Below are 18,269 nucleotides of genomic sequence, written 5' to 3'. Positions count from 1 at the left end.
CACACTAGACACACACACACACACCACACACACACGAGACACACACACACACTAGACACACACACACACTCACACTAGACACACACACACACCACACTCACACACCACACTCACACTAGACACACACACACACCACACACACTAGACACACACACACTCACACTAGACACACACACACACCACACTAGACACACACACACGAGGCACACACCACACACACACCACACCACACGAGACACACACACACACCACACCACACACCACACTACACACACACGAGACACACACACACACCACACCACACTACACACACACCACACACACACACCACACCACACACCACACTACACACACACGAGACACACACACACACCCCACACACCACACCACACTACACACACACCACACACACACACCACACACACTCCCACGAGGCACACGCCGTCTCTTCGCGCACGACGTGTTCACCTCCTGCGCCGCTGTGAGAAGTCAGAGGGAGAGTCGTGGTCTCACCTGGACCCCAGGCGACTCATTCAGACAGCACAGGTGGGAAACCGTGTGCGTACAAGTGTGTGTGTGTGTGCGTGCAGGTCAACTCAGCCTCAAATGAGTACCTGGTGAGGTGTGTAAAACAACATCGCCACTGGGGAGAGACAAAGGCGGTCGGACGTGGCATTGACCGCCCACCCCTTCCTCGTGTGCCGTGGCGGCCTTCATAGGGGCTGCTCGCTTACAGGACTTGCCCCAACAGTCTGTTGAGGGTATACGGGAGATCTTTGTCTTGTGCGTGTGTATCTGTACGTGGCTAGATTTGAAGTTTTCGTGACTGCAAGGATTCATACTCTTTGTTTTTTAAATCCTTTATATTAAGTTCGCTTGCTTGCTTGCTTGTGCGCTTACGACCGTGCAAATCTTTCGGTCGTTTTTTAACCCACTTCCCGTGATCCAATCGAGCTGACATTTTGCACACAGACTCGTTGTGCGTGACAATTTATTTTCGTGAACAAATTTTCCCAAATTTTCCACCATTTAGGAAAAAAAAAATTCTTATTTAATTTAAAATACCAATGTGATAAAATGAAACTCTTACTCAAGAAAAACTGAAATAAATAATAAAACAAAACCGATGCCACGCATATAAAGGATTTATAGTGAAAAACTTTGTTTTTACGGGTTAATTTTTCTCGGTAAAGCCACGTAGGTAAAACAAATTAAATAAATTAAATCACGACGTCTCGGGCGCAACACAATCGTGCTTTCGCTAAGTTGTCCCCAACTGCAGAAGGACGCTTGTATTCCCGGTTCTTTCGGTAAAGTCACGTAGAAGGGAAATAATAAAATAATAAAAAATATACTTATATTAATATGAATCCCTGCAGTCACGAAAGCTTTCAATCAAAATTTAAGGACGCTTGTGTTGCGCCCGAAACGTCGTGATTTAATTTATTAAAAAAATTTTACCCGCGTGACTTTACCGAGAAAAGCAAAGAGTACCTGCACGTGTGTGCGGGTGTGTCCGTGTGCGGTAGTGTAGCGGTTCGGGTAGCGGCCAATTCGCTGCGCTAAGAACCCGGCGACCCAAGTTCGATACTGGGTCACGGTCGACACCAGCGACGATGATCTGAACCGGTCCTGGGCCTCCCCTAGGTCGACTCAGCCTCAAATGAGTACCTGGTGCGGTGTGTAAACATCACCACTAGAAAGACAAAGGCGGTCGGGCGTGGTGCTGGCCACCCACCCCCTCGTGTGCCGTTGCGGCCTTCATAGGTGCTCGCTAACAGCACTTGCCCCTACAGTCTGTTAAGGCTATATGGGGGATCTTTGTCCGTGTGCGGTGTAGCGGTTCGGGTAGCGGCCAATGCGCTGCGCTAAGAACCCGGCGACCCAAGTTCGATACTGGGTCACGGTCGACACCAGCGACGATGATCTGAACCGGTCCTGGGCCTCCCCGAGGTCGACTCAGCCTTAAATAAGTAGCCGATGCGGTGTGTAGACATGAACGCTGGGGAGACAAAGGCGGGCGGGCGTGGTGCTGGCCGCATCACTCCCACGTGCACGTGTCCTCGCCAACAGCTGCACGTGACCCAACAGTCTGTTCAAGGCTATATGGGGGATCTTTGTCTTTGCATGCAAGTGATTGACAGCGTTGTTATTCACGGAGGTTGTCTGACTATACTTCATCGCTCTAGGCAGTTAAGATATCACTCGCCACTGGCGTTAGCCGGGAGTGTGATTCGAAGCCAGATTTCTGGATTTGTAGCGCATACTCTTAGTATTTTTACGGTAAAGTCACGTAGGTAAAAAATGAAATTAAAATTAATAAAAGTAATAGAATAATAATAGTATTAATTTTAATTTCATTTTTTACCTACATGGTGACTTTACCGAAAAAACTAAGAGTATGAATCCTTGCAGTCACGAAGCTTCAAAATCTAGAATTTCTAGCGCAGTTTGTTAAAAAAAAAAATGTGTACTTTAAAAAAAAAATACATCGTTCCCTGACCGGGAATCGAACCCGGGCCGCGGCGGTGAGAGCGCCGAATCCTAACCACTAGACCACCAGGGAAGCCACGTTAGGGCAAGTCACACTCCACCACTACCACGTGTGCGAATTGAACTCGCAGTTACTGGCTTTGGGGTCCCCACCACCCTCTTTCTCGGCCAGTGGTTTGCGCAAGACACACAGCAACCTAAGTTGGCGTCCAGGTCACGGCTAACGTGGGTGGCGAGTGGTATCCGAATCTGTCCTGGGCTTTCCCTAAGTCAACTCAGCCTAAGGTGACTTTACCGAAAGAACTAAAGAGTATGGATTCATGCAGTCACGAAAGCTTCAAATCAAGATTCAGCCTAAGGTGTTGAAATGTCAGCGCTGGGGAGACAAAGGCGGCCGGGCGTCGTCCTCTCGTGCGCTGTGCTGGCTTTCACAGATGCTTGCTAACAGCACTTGTCCCAATATTATGATGTGGAGCCTACATGGGGGATCTTTACCTTTTTGTGGAATTATTCTTGGGGGTGGGGGGGGGGGCTTTATTCAACAGTGGCAGTCGATGTAACGAAGATTCGATTAATAATCACGATTGCACTTTTGAATCGATAAACTATTTTACACTGCAGTACAGTTAATAGTAGCGGCCTCTAGTGGATGCCGAATTCACGTGAACCTATTATATAACTTACTCGAACCATAAACAGAGTCTGATGCATGCGGTTTGATCCATGAAAAATTTCAGAGCTTAACGAATCGATGTTTAATCAATGTTTAATCGATTCATGGTAACCCCTCTATCCACGAGGGCAGTGTGTTAATCCTGATCATCATTATTTATTCATGACGAATATATTGACAAATTGATTCAAACCACGGCTACGGGACTGACCCCTGCAGAGGCACAATATGCTCCAGATTATATGACGTCATACAGGTACACATTTCGATTATAAAACGCACCCCGCTCCGATTTGCCTTCAAACCCGTGCGTCTCATAATCGCAACAGGAAGGCGTTTACGCGCGTCTCTAATTAACCCATTATCACACACACACACATCTGTGATGCAGGTGAGTGGTGATGACGGGGTGTGATCGGGAGAGGAGGGCGGCGGGGGGGGGGGAATATGCAACACATTAATGATCATCATCATCATCATTAGTTAGGCACGGGTGATATCGCTTGTATATAAATGAAGTCGCTGCTCGCAACTCGTGGCTTCCACGTGGTGGGTTCGTTGGTCATCCAAGTGAGAGACGGAGCCGCGCAGCCAAGTGGAGGTGTGCATCGGCGTCTGGTTTGGTGTGAGAGTGTGTGAGTGTGATTCTGTGAGCGAGTGTGTGATTCTGTGAGCGAGTGTGATTCTGTGAGTGAGTGTGAGTGAGTGTGATTGATTCTGTGTGTGAGTGTGTGATTGTGTGATTCTGTGTGTGTGAGTGTGATTCTGTGAGTGAGTGTGATTCTGTGAGTGAGTGTGATTCTGTGAGTGAGTGTGATTCTGTGAGTGAGTGTGATTCTGTGAGTGAGTGTGATTCTGTGAGTGAGTGTGATTCTGTGAGTGAGTGTGATTCTGTGAGTGAGTGTGATTCTGTGAGTGAGTGTGATTGATTCTGTGTGATTGTGTGATTCTGTGTGTGTGAGTGAGTGTCCGTCGTGATCGACTCTGCCTCAAATGAGCACTGCACCTCGTGCGGTGTGTAAACATCGCCACTGGGGATACAAAGGCGGCCGGGCGTGATGCTGACCACCCACCTCCTCTTGTGCCGTGCCGGCCTTCATAGGTTCACGCTAACCGCCCCAAGGGTCTGCTTCTGCTATAAGGGGGATCTTTGTGTTTTGTTGTGCATCGTGGTAAGTGTCGGGCAAGGTAGTTGTGTGTGTGTGTGTATACTGTGTTTTTGAATCGTGAGTACTATACTTTAATGGTAACTATTGGTTATGAAGTTATGACGATGGGGCCGAGTGAGTCGGTTTATGTTTTAAATGAGTTGTACACCCTTGAGGCCGGTGGTGGAAATTTCACATTTCTATGGCGAGGGGGGCGCGTCTTTCGCTGTGTTCAATTCGTGAACTACCCCCACCTCCCCGCCACAAAGTGGTACTCGTTTTGATCGATTCTGCAGAGATGGATGATGGGCGAGGTCAACAGAATCCTGTTGGGGGGGGGGGGGTTATCTCCTTCCGATTATGATCCGCTGAGAAGTACAAGATTTCTAATTAAAGAGCATTTAAATGCAGTGCTTTGAAAGTCCACTGCTGGATGACGTCTCCCTCCCATGTCGTGTAGGAACGCGGCGGTTTTCATCTCGATGGGAGTTTGACCATACTTCACCACTCGCCGCGCGTTACTCTAGTGTGGATTCCGAGGTGGCGTGAACAGGGCAGGCTGATGTTACCCGTGACCCCGGGGGAATGGAACTCGTAGCGCAGAGTGCCACGTGACACGCCACTGCTCCCGCACAACAAGGTACATGCCAGAGGTCGCAACCGGGTACCCGATAACCGTACCCTACCCGATACCCGGCTACCCGTACCCGGCCGGGTACGGGTAGCCGTTTGCGACCCTGGTGCGGCCGGGTAAGGAATCAAACCCCGTTTGCGACCTCTGGTACATGCCAAGTGGTAATTAACTTCTGTGCTGGAGATGCAAGTTGGGAAGCGGGACAAAAAATATTCCTGAGACACGAGGAGAGGAACGCGTGGGATTGGAGGACGGGCAGTAGTTGGGAAGTCGCTGGGACATATGCACTTTTAAATCTATATTGACAATCGAATGTTTTAAAACTCCTTTGTGTTTAGTCTGTCCTTCCCCCGCACCTCCCTCCGATGAGCACGTTTTGGCTACGCACTGTGCGAAAGAAGTTCAACATACACGCGTTATAGTTGGCTGGCTTTCCATTGTCCGTGTAACGTTAGTAGTCGATGACTATAGGATGGGGTCGATGGGACCGGTGGTCGAGGCGAACGAAGGAGACGATGTTGATGACCAGGAAGTTACATTTGCGCTTTAATTGGCTCATTCTGTATAATCTCACAGAAGCAGCCTGGGTTCGATTCCTGACCGTGGCGTCGGCCAAATATTCTCAGCTGTCCCGTGTTTTTTTTTAAATCCTTTATATTAAGTTCGCTTGCTTGCGTGCTTGCTTGCTTGCTTACGACCGTGCAAATCTTTCGGTCGTTTTTAACCCACTTCCCGTGATCCAATAGAGCTGACATTTTGCACACAGACTCGTTGTGCGTGACAATTAATTTTCGTGAAAATTTTTTTCCTAAATTTTACACCGTTTAGGGAAAAATAAATCAATATTTAGTTACCAATTGCTTAATGATGGCAGACAATCATCTGACCCATAGGTGGCAGCCATCTCAAGCCAGAGGACGAGAGGACTCTAGCATCCACGCATATAAAGGATTTAGAGTGAAAAACTTTGTTTTTACGGGTTAATTTTGTTTACTTGTGATGTTTGGTGTCGTGTCCGACGTTTCGGCTCCACGTGCTGTGAATTTCTTCATCGCTGCACTCTCATTTCATTCATCCGTCTATCTATTCGATGGTAGATTTGTTATCCAGATCTTGCTGTGGGGTCTCCATCCAGGTTCACCCGGCCATAGAATAGTCACACCTGGCAAGGTGGTTTGTGAATGGTGGTCCATGAGCATTGGGGAGGAAAAAAAGTCTGGAGTTTTAGGTTTTCCTGGCTAACATCGATACATACATCGGGAATTGGTTGTCCGTCTCTCCACTCTCTTGATCTTGTCTGGTCACGTTCACATGTTTTAATCGGGTGAAAACTCGTAGGAGTCTCATTTGCAGGTAGCCTGTACATGTGTTCATCCAGTTATTTTCCAGTCTGTCAGTTCATCTACGCCTGTCTTTTTTTGAGCTGTCCATCTTTGTGCTTATGTATTTGTCCTTCCGTTCACCCGTATAACCGTACCCATTCGTATGTCGGTACAATGCCCATGCGTCCATCTGTCCGGTAATACGTCCGCTTGTCATTTTGTCCACGTGCTCATCTCCCGATTTGTCCTTTCATCTGCCCGTAACGTTAGCCCTCTACCGTTCGTCTACCCGTCCCCTCTCGAGCCTCCGTCCGTCCACGTGAAGACTTTGAGGGCCTCTGTCTGGGCTGCTCTGCACAGTGACCGTGATGAGAGCGACTCGGCACTGAGCAGAGGAGGAGCCGGGAGGAGACCTCCCGTCATCGTCAAACAACGTCGTCTCCGTCGTCGTCGTCCTCGCCACCTCCGTCCTCTTCACGATGAGGCGGCTGCTGGTGCTGACCGTCGCCCTTCTGCTCATCGACTCTGTCGCGCTCGCTGTGGGGTCGCGGGAGGGCACGACGCCGCACCTCCCCTACAGGACCCGGAGAAGTGAGTGTATCCCCTCTCACGAGTTCATCTTGCACCGCAACAATCCTTGTGGGTCTGTCTCACAAGCCCCCAGGTTCCTAGAGCCAGGCACTCGTACGAGTCGTGTACCGCTCGCTGCTAATGCCCGAGGCTCTTTGGCAGTCTGAAGAAGCCTAAAAAAGCTTCGGTGTTGATATACGAGGCTTCGAGCCAAATCAAGCCAGTTTTTTTGTATTCTTAATGTTCTCGACGTTAATGCCTGTGACTGGAATCCTCGTAAACAAATCGTTGTCACTCCTCGATCTTGTGGCTTGGCATTAATGCCTGAGATGTGTAGGCCAAGGCATTCTTAGCACTGATAGGGTTCACAGTTCTTGTCGGAGGCTCGTAGAGCCAGGCTAAGGCACGCACCGTTTATTTAGTTCACTCTTCATGCCCGGAGCTTGTACAACAAGAACCGTCACTTTGATTTTTATAATTATGTTTTCGTAGTTTGGGCTCTTGTAGAGTGAGGCTTTGGAATCGCAGTTCAATGTAGATTCGGTGATGTGATCTTTAATCCATCGGTGACCACGTGGGAATCTAACCTACCGGTTGCATCGCTTGCGCGTGACCAATCCCCGCCCCCCGCCCCCACGTGTGCTTTCCCATGGCCGTGCGGATGAACCGTGTGTGTCCTGGAGCGGTGGTGCAGCGGTTAGCGCGTTGAGCTACGAACCTTGCGACCCGGCTTCGATTCCCGCTCACGGTCAACACCAGGTGACGATTATCTGAACCGGTCCTGGGCCTCCCCTAGGTCGACTCGGCCTCAAATGAGTACCTGGTGCAGTGTGTAAGCATCGCCACTGGGGAGACTAAAGCGGTCGGGCGTGGTGCTGGCCACCCACCCCCTCGTGTACCGTTCCGACCTTCATAGGTGCTCGCTAACAGCACTTGCCCCTACAGTCTGTTGCAGCTATTGCAGCAGGGGGGGGGGGGGTGTATCTTCTTGGATCTTTCGGTAAAGTCACGTAGAAGGGAAGTAATAACATAATAAAAATAAAACAATATAAAATAATTCTCACGACGTTTCGGCCACAACGCAAGCAGCCGTCCTCAGGTGAAGACCAGGTCTGTCGGGGAGACAGCGTCTGAATGAAACACCACCACGCTTGGAGCGTATATTTAAGCTGGGTTCATTCAGACGCTGTCTCCCCGACAGACCTGGTCTTCACCTGAGGGGACGGCTGCTTGCGTTGTGGCCGAAACGTCGTGAGAATTATTTTATTATGTTTTTATTTTTATTTTATTCCCTTCTACGTGACTTTACCGAAAGAACCAAGAAGATGAATCCGTGCCGTCACGAAAGCTTTAAATCGTTGGGGTGTGTCTTTGTCTTTGTCTTTGCCCTGCCCCTGCTGCTGCTGCTGTGACCAGGTCTGTCGGCGGTGAGGCCGCTGATCTCGTGCCCGCGTGGCTGTTCCGTCTGCTCTGCCGCCAACGGCTGCCTGCTGTGCGCGCCGCGCCTCTTCTTCCACCTGCAGCGAGTGGGCATGCGCCACCTGGGCCAGTGCCTCCTCGCCTGTCCCGCCGGACACTACGGACAGCGCAGCGCCATCGCGCACCGCTGCATGCGTGAGCAGCGCCCACCCACGCTCCTCGAGATACGACCACACCCACGCTCCTCGAGATACGACCCCACCCACACTCCTCGAGATACGACCCCACCCACACTCCTCGAGATACGACCCCACCCACACTCCTCGAGATACGACCCCACCCACACTCCTCGAGATACGACCCCACCCACACTCCTCGAGATACGACCCCACCCACACTCCTCGAGATACGACCCCACCCACACTCCTGAGATGCACGTCCCCCCTCTTCCTCCAGACGTGTGCCTCCCCCCACACTCCTCGAGATACGACCCCACGCTCCTCGAGATACGACCCCACCCACGCTCCTCGAGATACGACCCCACCCACGCTCCTCGAGATACGACCCCACCCACACTCCTCGAGATACGACCCCACCCACACTCCTCGAGATACGACCCCACCCACACTCCTCGAGATACGACCCCACCCACACTCCTCGAGATACGACCCCACCCACACTCCTCTGAGATGCACGTCCGTGTCCCCCCCCCCTTCCTCCAGACGTGTGCCCCCCCACTCCTCGAGATACGACCCCACCCACACTCCTCGAGATACGACCCCACCCACACTCCTCTGAGATGCACGTCCGTGTCCCCCCCCCCCTTCCTCCAGACGTGTGCCCCCCCACTCCTCGAGATACGACCCCACGCACACTCCTCGAGATACGACCCCACCCACACTCCTCGAGATACGACCCCACCCACACTCCTCGAGATACGACACCACCCACACTCCTCGAGATACGACACCACCCACACTCCTCGAGATACGACCCCACCCACACTCCTCGAGATACGACCCCACCCACACTCCTCGAGATACGACCCCACCCACACTCCTCTGAGATGCACGTCCGTGTCCCCCCCCCCTTCCTCCAGACGTGTGCCCCCCCACTCCTCGAGATACGACCCCACCCACACTCCTCGAGATACGACCCCACCCACACTCCTCTGAGATGCACGTCCGTGTCCCCCCCCCCCTTCCTCCAGACGTGTGCCCCCCCACTCCTCGAGATACGACCCCACGCACACTCCTCGAGATACGACCCCACATACACTCCTCGAGATACGACCCCACCCACACTCCTCGAGATACGACACCACCCACACTCCTCGAGATACGACACCACCCACACTCCTCGAGATACGACCCCACCCACACTCCTCGAGATACGACCCCACCCACACTCCTCGAGATACGACCCCACCCACACTCCTCGAGATACGACACCACCCACACTCCTCGCGATACGACACCACCCACACTCCTCGCGATACGACCCAACCCACACTCCTCTGAGATGCATGTCCCCTCCCCTCTTCCTCCAGACGTGTGCCCCCCCCCCCCTCCTCGAGATGCGTCCCATTGCAGTGTGCTACATTGACCTGGCGGCCTTCACTGAATTCGCATACCCCGAGCTGCACTGCAGTGTCCTGTACTGGTCTCCACGAGCTTGATTTACATACCCCTGCCGACACCAACCTCCACTTGACTTTGGTGACTCGTGCTGACCAAACCCTCGCTGAACTTCGATTTAAAGCTTTCGTGACTGCAGGGATTCATCTTCTTGGTTCTTTCGGTAAAGTCACGTAGAAGGGAAATAATAAAATAATAGAAATAAAACATAATAAAATAAGCTTTTTCGACAGACCTGTTCGTCACCCGAGGGCGGCTGCTTGCGTTGTGGCCGAAACGTCGTGAGAATTATTTTATTATGTTTTATTTTTATTTTATTATTTCCCTTCTACGTGACTTTACCGAAAGAACCAAGAAGATGACCTCTGAACTGTGAGCCCTAACCTTTAACCGACATGACCTTGCAGTCCGCACTGCACTCACTTGAACTTCACTTCACCCAGTAGCTCCTCGGCGCTGCCAGCTGCTGTTGGCCGACCTCGGCAAGCGCGCTCTATACTTGTCGGCCTGCCATGCACGCCTCGCTAGGCGCTTGCCGACACGCCCGCTCGTCATGCCGACCTTACTAGGCGCTCACTAACACTCGCTAACACTCGCCCGCTGTCCACGCAGGCTGCCAGGTCCCGCACTGCGACAGCTGCTTCGGCCACTCGTTTTGCACGCGCTGCTCACGCGGACACTTCCTGCACCGTGGCCGCTGCGGGATCGGCTGTCCCAGCGGACACGAGGGCGACAACCGCACGCAGGACTGTCTCCCCACAGGTACGCTGGGGGCGGGGGGAGAAGTGGGGGATATGGACATGGGGAGGTCATTGGGACGAGAGGAACGCGCGCTACCATCTCTGATTATCATGGTTTGGTTACGTACGCCACCTAACTCAAAAACTTTTAATTATGAATAATATTAGTCGCGAAAGCCAAAGTGTTTAAACCAAATTAAGTTAAACTTGCATACATACAACCATATGGAATGACGAGAGAGGACATGGGGGACGCAATGCATGTGGACCCGCCTGCCTGCTCGTACGGATCGCGAGACGGGGACCCAACTATTACAGTTACAAACCGAGCCATTGGGATATGGGAAGGGGGGGGGGTGAACACACACCCAGGTCTGCCCACCGGTATACTGGAGACACGCTGGGGGGGGGGGGTGTCGTTTGTGGAATATTGTGGATAATAAAATAATAAACAGACAAGGGTCTGTTTGACCACGTTAACAAAACCATAAACATCACCACCGCCACCCAGGGCAATTGTTCACCATATAGCCATATTATAGGCCGTTGGGTACAAGTGCCGTTTAGCGAAGATCTATTGATGCCGGTGAGGCACACCAAGAAGTGGTGTGGTCGGTGCCATGCCCGGCCAGTGACCTTTGGCTCGCCAGTGCTGATATTCACATCCCGTACCAGGTTGTAATTTTAAGGCCGAGTTGACCCAAGGGAAGCCCAGAACTGGTTGAGATGTCACTGCCCACAGAAGTTGGCCATGACCTAGGGGCAAAAGTTGGTAGGGCACCCCTCGCTATTGCTACTACCAAAGATAAAGACAAATATCCCCCGTATAGCCTCAACAGACCGTTGGGGCAAGTGCTGTTAGCGAGCACCTTTTTTGAAGACCAGAACGTGGTGGGTGGTCGGCACCCCACGCCCAGCCGTCTTTTGTATCCGTAGGGGCAATGTTCACACACCGCACCAGGTACTCATTTGAGGCCGAGTCGACCTAGGGGAAGCCCTGGACGGTTTCCAGAAAATCGTCACTGGTTTTGGCCGCGAATGGGATTCGAAATCTGGTCGCTGGTTCCGAGCGCGGCGCGCTAACCGCTCCACCATCAGCGGTGGCATCGCCAACTTCGACAAACGCCTCGAGTCTTCACAGCCGCGGCTGGTTCGTGGAGTTTGCTCTTGTTGAATGCATTGCCGTCATCCTTGCCGTGTCCCCCACACGCGAGCCGGCAGCGTCCGTAATGAAATCATAAAGGGGGCAAGGGTTGCTTTCTGCCGTATGAAAGAAAAGTTGACTTTTAGCTCCGAAAGCATTAAGATTCTCTTGGACCAAAGATGTTTTGTTTTCCTATTAGCAATCCCTGGGCTAGTTTCTAACGTGACCAGAGGGTGTCATCAGCAGTGTGTGGCCCGTCTTAAAAAAAAAAACCCACCACTGGTCCAAAGTTTATTGCCTAAACTGCAAACTCTGCTGGAAAATATTGGTCCAGAAGGTGCATCGACTGGTGGGAGTGGAATGCTGTTGTCATTTCATGTTGAGAGAGACTCTTGCTTGTTTATGATTTTATTACTGAACGGACGTCTGACACGACCTGCCCACATGTAGTATGGGGAAATTGTGGGTGTGGAAAGGTGTGGGGTTGGTGGGTGGGAGGGGGACACGACTCTGTGAGCACGTGGGTGAGCACTTGGGGGCGGGGGGGGGGCACTGGTGGGGGCGGGGGGGGCACGGGGGCATGAGGGGGACGTGAGTAACCCTGAAATGATGCACGCTATATTTAAATTTAGTCGCTGTGGAGGTGCTCTCTGCGCGTGGTCGAAATTGGATTGCTGCCTTGGTGTAGGTGAAATTCGTGATTGTTTGCTGTGCTGGTGATGAACTTGGTGTGCTACTCGATGTTGCTGGTTTATTCTGAGGATGACAGCAATTCAGTGGCTGCTGCTACTCTACGATATGCTGCTGAGCCTGATTCTGATGGTTATGATGGTTATGATGATTATTATTGTACTCGTGGTCATGCCACTGCTGACGCTGATGGTGATGGATGCTTCTGAGGTTAATGGGAATGATGCCGGTGGTGGTCGTCTTGGTGGTTTGGCGAGGATGATAATGCTGCTACTGCTGCTGCTTGAACCCCCAGTGGACTGCGAGGTGTCCACGTGGGGGGCATGGTCCGCGTGCGAACGGAGGGGGAGGACGTGTGGCTTCAAGTGGGGGGCCCAGGAGAGGAGACGTGGCGTGACCAGGGCCCCCTCCCCCCAAGGGCAGCACTGCCCGCCACTCCAGCAGGCTCAGCGCTGCCTCGTGCAGCCCAGGTTTTGCCCCGGGGACGGTGAGGATCATTGACAATGGTCGTCGTCATCATCATCCTCGTCATCATCATCATCGATGACGTCGCCCGCGTTTGATGCAATTGTAATCGTTGATACGATCGGTAGATTTCCATCGTTGTCACCGTTATTGCGTTTCCATTCATCACTGCTGGTATTACATAACCGATGCATTAACACGCGTGTCCTCAACAGCGCTTCATGAACAATAATCGCCAATGCAATTATACATTGACAACATGCTGTATTGGGTTGTATGTCAGCCTGCTTGCGAAATAGTAATAATATTTGGCATTTATCATGAATACGTTGACCATTATCAACATTATGATACATTTTTAATGTGTAATCTGAGGGCAACGTTACCGCATCGGTTTCAACTTTCACACGTCCACATAATCATTAACATCCACCACACCCGTGCACTTTTATAATTCGGTCGTATATAGAGGCATCTGAATTCAACCGCGCCTCGACATGCGCGCGTGTTTAAGTTTCAAGATTATTAAATTCAAGCCATGTGAGAGTTCGACAGACCAGGCGGTAACCTACGTCCCCTAAATGATGAAAGTCAAAACCAAGCGGAGCAATTAGGTAAATAGCAATCGGAACAAAAAAATTTGCATTCCTACGAGGCATGGAAAGTATTGCTCAAACATAAATCACCGTAAAATCGAAGCAAAATATTAAATTCCCTGCAGCTCCGACAGACTAATCCTGATACAGGTTACAAAACTATGTTTTGTAGAAACGATTAACAAATATAGGCTCCACCCACCCATAGCACTCTTACATGAACAAACAGATTCTATTTAGGATTTGTATAGCACCCTTTTCCAGGGCATGTCATATTAGCATCGGTGTAACCCCCCCCCCCCCCACACGTGCACAAAGAGACGTCGATAACGTATCGTCAATTGCCATCGTTGCCGTGCGTTGCAGAGCTGGGACCGCTAAGGCAGAAGATGCGTTTGGAGCAGAAGAAGAGAAGAGGGTTCACGGTGACGAGGAAATTCGAGGTCGAGCCCTGACATCAACCCTGCCGCAACAACCACAACAACCACCACCACCACCACCACAATAACCAGCGATGACAAACTGACCAGCGGACAGCACTATGCCAACACCACTACCACCACGAGCGGCATCGTCAAGATTGAAACTGCGTAGGATTTTGCGGTTGTGCCGTTACAGCTCTCTCTCTGGTTTGTTCAAGTCGTACCTCGTGTTGTAGGCCACGATGTCTGACATGTGGTCTCCACGTGCGGCAGAAGAAGTTCCTGGAAACAAAACGTCGGACACTGCACCGAACAACACGCAGTGGAAGAAGACTGCGGCGTGTAAACGTTTCAACACTGCCATTTTTATGTCCGTTTTTCGTTTATAGGATCGTAAAATCCCCCACAGAACAACATGGTCCTTATATTGTGCTCATTGGAGAAAATGTCTTGAACATTTTAGAAAATCTCTGCTGTGATCGTTTAGGTTTTTGTACAAATATTTTTGCTTTTCAGGGTTTATTTGGGTGGGCGCTACAGTGCAAAAAAGTCTGTGCTAGTTGGAGACATGTGAAATAATGTCTAAGTTTTGGCCACGGGGGTTTGTACAAATAGTTGTTTTTGTAAAATCTTTTATTTACGTTAACATTTTTTTTTTAGTATTTGGTTTGCCCTACAGTGCAAAAACAAATGAAATTTGCACGAGGTCACGTGGCCTACTTATTGCGAGTGCCCCACTATTTTTGAGTTTTTTATTTTGCGAAAAAAGTTTCTTATTTTTTTTTACATATAAATATTACGACTCTTTAGAATTATTACGGTTAACTGAAGTGGTTATCGTCGCTCGTAAAAAAGGGCGCAAAAATGAAAAAATAAAATTGTTGCAGAAATAAGGGGGTGGAGGGGGTGCATATGGGTTTTTTTTTCTTTGCCCGTGTGTCGCAATCGCTGAAATTTGAGAACGCGTTGGTGCGGCCATGGATGTTTGTTTTGGTGGGAGACGCTGCGTCCAATTTTTGAAGATTAATTCGGGTGGCCACGCAGCGCGAGACTTTAAATGCTGCAGGTGTTTGCTTGAAGATTGAGAGCTGCTGCAAATGTGCCTCGGTATAGTTTGTCGCTTGTGCGGGAGTTGCTTTGTGTTGCCTGTTCCCCATGTTGAATGGTGCTGCAGTTTAACTGACATCTGCATTTATTCAATACCATTTTATATGTTTACATTACTGCTTTTTTATTGAAACCAACTTCATGTTTTTTGAATTATTACCACCCTTGTGATGCTTTATTATTACAATATCAATGTTAATTGCAGTTGCGCTGATTTTGACATTTGTATTTTTTACTTATTTATTTGTGTATTTATATTTTCCTTTGGGAACTAATTTAAAAACAGTTTTTATTTGCTACTTACAGCTTCAACATTTTTGTTTGTCATCGCGTTGGTTGATCGTCTTATTGCGTGGTGCAGAATTTGTCTTGAAAGGGGGAGAAAAGTCAATCAACAATTTTTAAACAAACCAAGACTATCAATTGGACCTAAAAGCAATGACATATTAATCTCAAGTTTTGTTTACAAATTTCAGCAGAAGTGGCATAAATCAATACACAAGTCTGTACCATAACTCTTCCCAAGATTCGGAATCTGCATCTCCTAAATCCTAGAAGTCTCAACTGATGCACCAACCCAAGGCTTGCTAGCTTAGGTTATGGTACGTTTTAATTCGTTTTTTGGCTTGGCAAATTTGATTGTGTATTTGCAGCAATCAGGCATGGCTTGATTAAATAATCCCTTGCAAAGACTACACGTGACTTGGGAGATTTAGTCACAATTCACGAGGAACGAATTTCCACCTTAAAGTCAATGGTGCAATATATTTGTCTCGAGTTGCAACTGTATTATAAACCCACACGTAGCATGTGTTTATGTACACAGCATGTAAGTATATGCAGCATCTATCTATTTTACAACCGTATTTAATTTGTGTTTTCACGTGGCGTCACAGGCTCTCTCTTCCACCAGAGAAAAATCCTCGTCCAAAACATTCCATCAATATAGACGAACCTTCCACAAGCAATTTGCATCAGCTGTTTACCACCAAGCCTATTTGCAAACTAATAATAGGAAAAAAAAATCTAACTTGGCAGTGACTGTTCAAGATAGTGGGGAAATTGAGTTAATTTTGGTAACGGTTACTTTGGGACTTTTTTTCTATAAAATAGTTGAGTACAGCCAGGGAGCATGTGACCAAAACCCTCCATGGCCATTGGCTGACCTCTTGTAAATCACTATCCAATTTTGGTGGCTCGCAAGACGGTCCAGGGAAAAAGTCCTCTTATCCGTGGTTTTGTGATGGACCAATATCATGGATCCTATTAGTCGCGGTGTTATCCAGAATTATTTGTAGGAAATGGTTGCGGATGATGTGGGTTTTTGTGGACTCGTGCAGATAATACGAGTCGTGGATAATAGGACCACGGATAAGAGGAGTTCTGTGGTTGTGTTCAGAACACCAGTGTTTCGAACAGAGCTGCAGTGTTATTGTTGGTGCATTATTATCCAAAAGTACTGCGCACGTGAATTGCGTTTGGGTTTTTTTTTTTCAGTAAATCTTTGCCAAGTTTCGCATTTAAGTTTGCCCATTAAGCGTGGCGTGGGCATTACCTAATATACATAACTGCTTGAGAATATGTGGTGTCTGGTCTGCCTTGTATCGATAGTGTAGTTATACTACATCCTTCAAATGTGACTCGTTCACCTGTTTTTGTCGTCTCTACTATCACTGAAACGTAGGCGCCCATCCGATTTCATGAAATTCAACGAATGCCATCGATTCGCCCAAAAGCGGGTGGCGTGCGATCGGTGAGGTTCAAGAATCGCTATTCAAGAAGGTCGTGGAATGGAGCTGAGTGTGATTGCACCAACCTGGAGGATGGCGATCGTGTTTGATGTTTGGCCATAGCCAAAAATTGAGTGGACGTATAAGGAAAACTAATTTCCTGGAATAACAGTACAATTATAATCGAGCGACACTGGAATGAATGACAAACAAAGTGGACAAGAATGCAAAACATGGATTCGCGACCACAATCTGGGGCGTGAAATTTTAGATGCCATGAAGAGGGCTTAAGGTGTTTGGCTTGGGCATGAAGTTTTATGACCTGGGATGGAGGGGGAAGACTTCTTTTTGAGGTGTGACATTTTTATACGAGAACCTGGAACGTGATTTGAGAGGGACGCCACTTTGGACACGAACATTTGAAGTGTGAAATGAAACCAGAATCTTGAGATTGAAATGTGACTTGATGTCAGCTGTGCATCGGAAGACACGGCCTGCGCAGATGAGACGCGCGGAATGGAGATGCAAGGCTTCAAGTCGTGGGTGGAGTGCGTAAATTAGAGATGTGGATCGCAGAAGGAAAAGCGAGTCGTGGTGTCCATCGCACAGCGAAGACGAACCGAGGGGACCGTTTATGGTGGGAACATGGCAGTGAAAGGTGGAGTGTCTGAAGGTGGACCTCGTAGTTGACACTTGAAGGAGGCAGCCGAGGTGGAGCAATAGATCACCAATGGACAATTGCTTTGTAATGGAGCAGTGGATGGAAAATGTCTGGAGGTGCATATTGTGTTTAACGTGCGCTGTAGCAATTTAGTACATCTTGGTACTGTGTGAAACATTTGTAAGTGGGCTCTGGACAGTGGTTTGCTCAACATTAGAGAAAATGTTTTGCAGTATTAAAGTGCCATTTCTGTATAATCTCTATAAAATCCAATGCTGAATGCTTGTTCGTCTTATGAATTGTAAATCTAAATACCAAATGATGTACTTTGTAATATTATGCAATTCCCTTTGTGCGGTGCGAATTGTAACTTGCATATTTATCAACTTGCAATTGTCCCTAGTTCGTGTCTACAAAATTAACATTGGAATGTGTTAAAAAAAAATATCCATAAAAATGGTCTTCGGGCTTATGTGAGCTACAGAATGTAATGTCGATTACCTATCAGTGTTACCAATTGTAATGCCGTTTGCACACTTAACCTCTGTATGCACACTACGAAATGTGGTGTCCATTCCCTATTAGCGCTACGGAATCTAATGTCGGTCTGTGTACCTTTATAAAATGCAATATTACACACTTTATAACGCAGTGAAGTAAATTGTGGTACAATCCACATTATCGTACAATAAATGTCCTCAAGATAAGCTAAAAAGTTATCTTAAATCGCCTCACGGAATGTACTTTATTGTATTCACTTTACCGTACGCGCTTATCAGCACTATGAATTCCAAACGCGCCGGTCAGTGTGAGCTATG

The 18,269-nt window shown here is 49.0% G+C and overlaps 1 protein-coding gene and 1 non-coding gene across 5 annotated transcripts; one reads left to right on the top strand and one right to left on the bottom strand.

Annotated features, from left to right (window-relative positions):
- The first annotated feature begins 380 nt into the window (after positions 1 to 380).
- On the top strand, positions 381 to 17,731 carry LOC144726265 (R-spondin-3-like). Of its 4 annotated transcripts, none has more exons than XM_078604819.1 (6): positions 381 to 546; positions 6,631 to 6,861; positions 8,257 to 8,454; positions 10,509 to 10,658; positions 12,766 to 12,957; positions 13,898 to 17,731. In XM_078604819.1, exons 2-6 carry the CDS (start codon positions 6,750 to 6,752, stop codon positions 13,984 to 13,986), a joined length of 741 nt encoding a protein of 246 aa, XP_078460945.1. In that variant the 5' UTR covers positions 381 to 546; positions 6,631 to 6,749; the 3' UTR covers positions 13,987 to 17,731. The 4 variants fall into 4 exon arrangements, with proteins under 4 accessions (XP_078460945.1, XP_078460944.1, XP_078460942.1 ...); XM_078604818.1 differs by having other exon boundaries at positions 6,541 to 6,861; XM_078604816.1 differs by lacking the exon at positions 381 to 546 and adding an exon at positions 3,654 to 3,767.
- TRNAE-CUC (transfer RNA glutamic acid (anticodon CUC)) lies at positions 2,495 to 2,566 on the bottom strand. The gene has a single exon. It is a non-coding gene; the product is annotated as a tRNA-Glu (tRNA).
- Positions 17,732 to 18,269: the final 538 nt, after the last annotated feature.

Source organism: Lampetra planeri, chromosome 23, assembly GCF_965212315.1.
Source record: "Lampetra planeri chromosome 23, kcLamPlan1.2.h2, whole genome shotgun sequence".
Lineage (NCBI taxonomy): Eukaryota > Metazoa > Chordata > Hyperoartia > Petromyzontiformes > Petromyzontidae > Lampetra > Lampetra planeri.
Note: the sequence above shows the minus strand (reverse complement) of the source record. Positions and strands in the feature narration are given on the sequence as shown.

Excerpts from the sequence above, each read along its gene's own strand:
- LOC144726265 (XM_078604819.1), top strand. The coding sequence starts at position 6,750 with ATGAGGCGGCTGCTGGTGCTGACCGTCGCCCTTCTGCTCATCGACTCT. Across the intron at positions 6,862-8,256 it reads CCCCTACAGGACCCGGAGAA|GTCTGTCGGCGGTGAGGCCG; the intron begins GTGAGTGTATCC and ends TGCTGTGACCAG. Across the intron at positions 8,455-10,508 it reads CATCGCGCACCGCTGCATGC|GCTGCCAGGTCCCGCACTGC; the intron begins GTGAGCAGCGCC and ends CTGTCCACGCAG.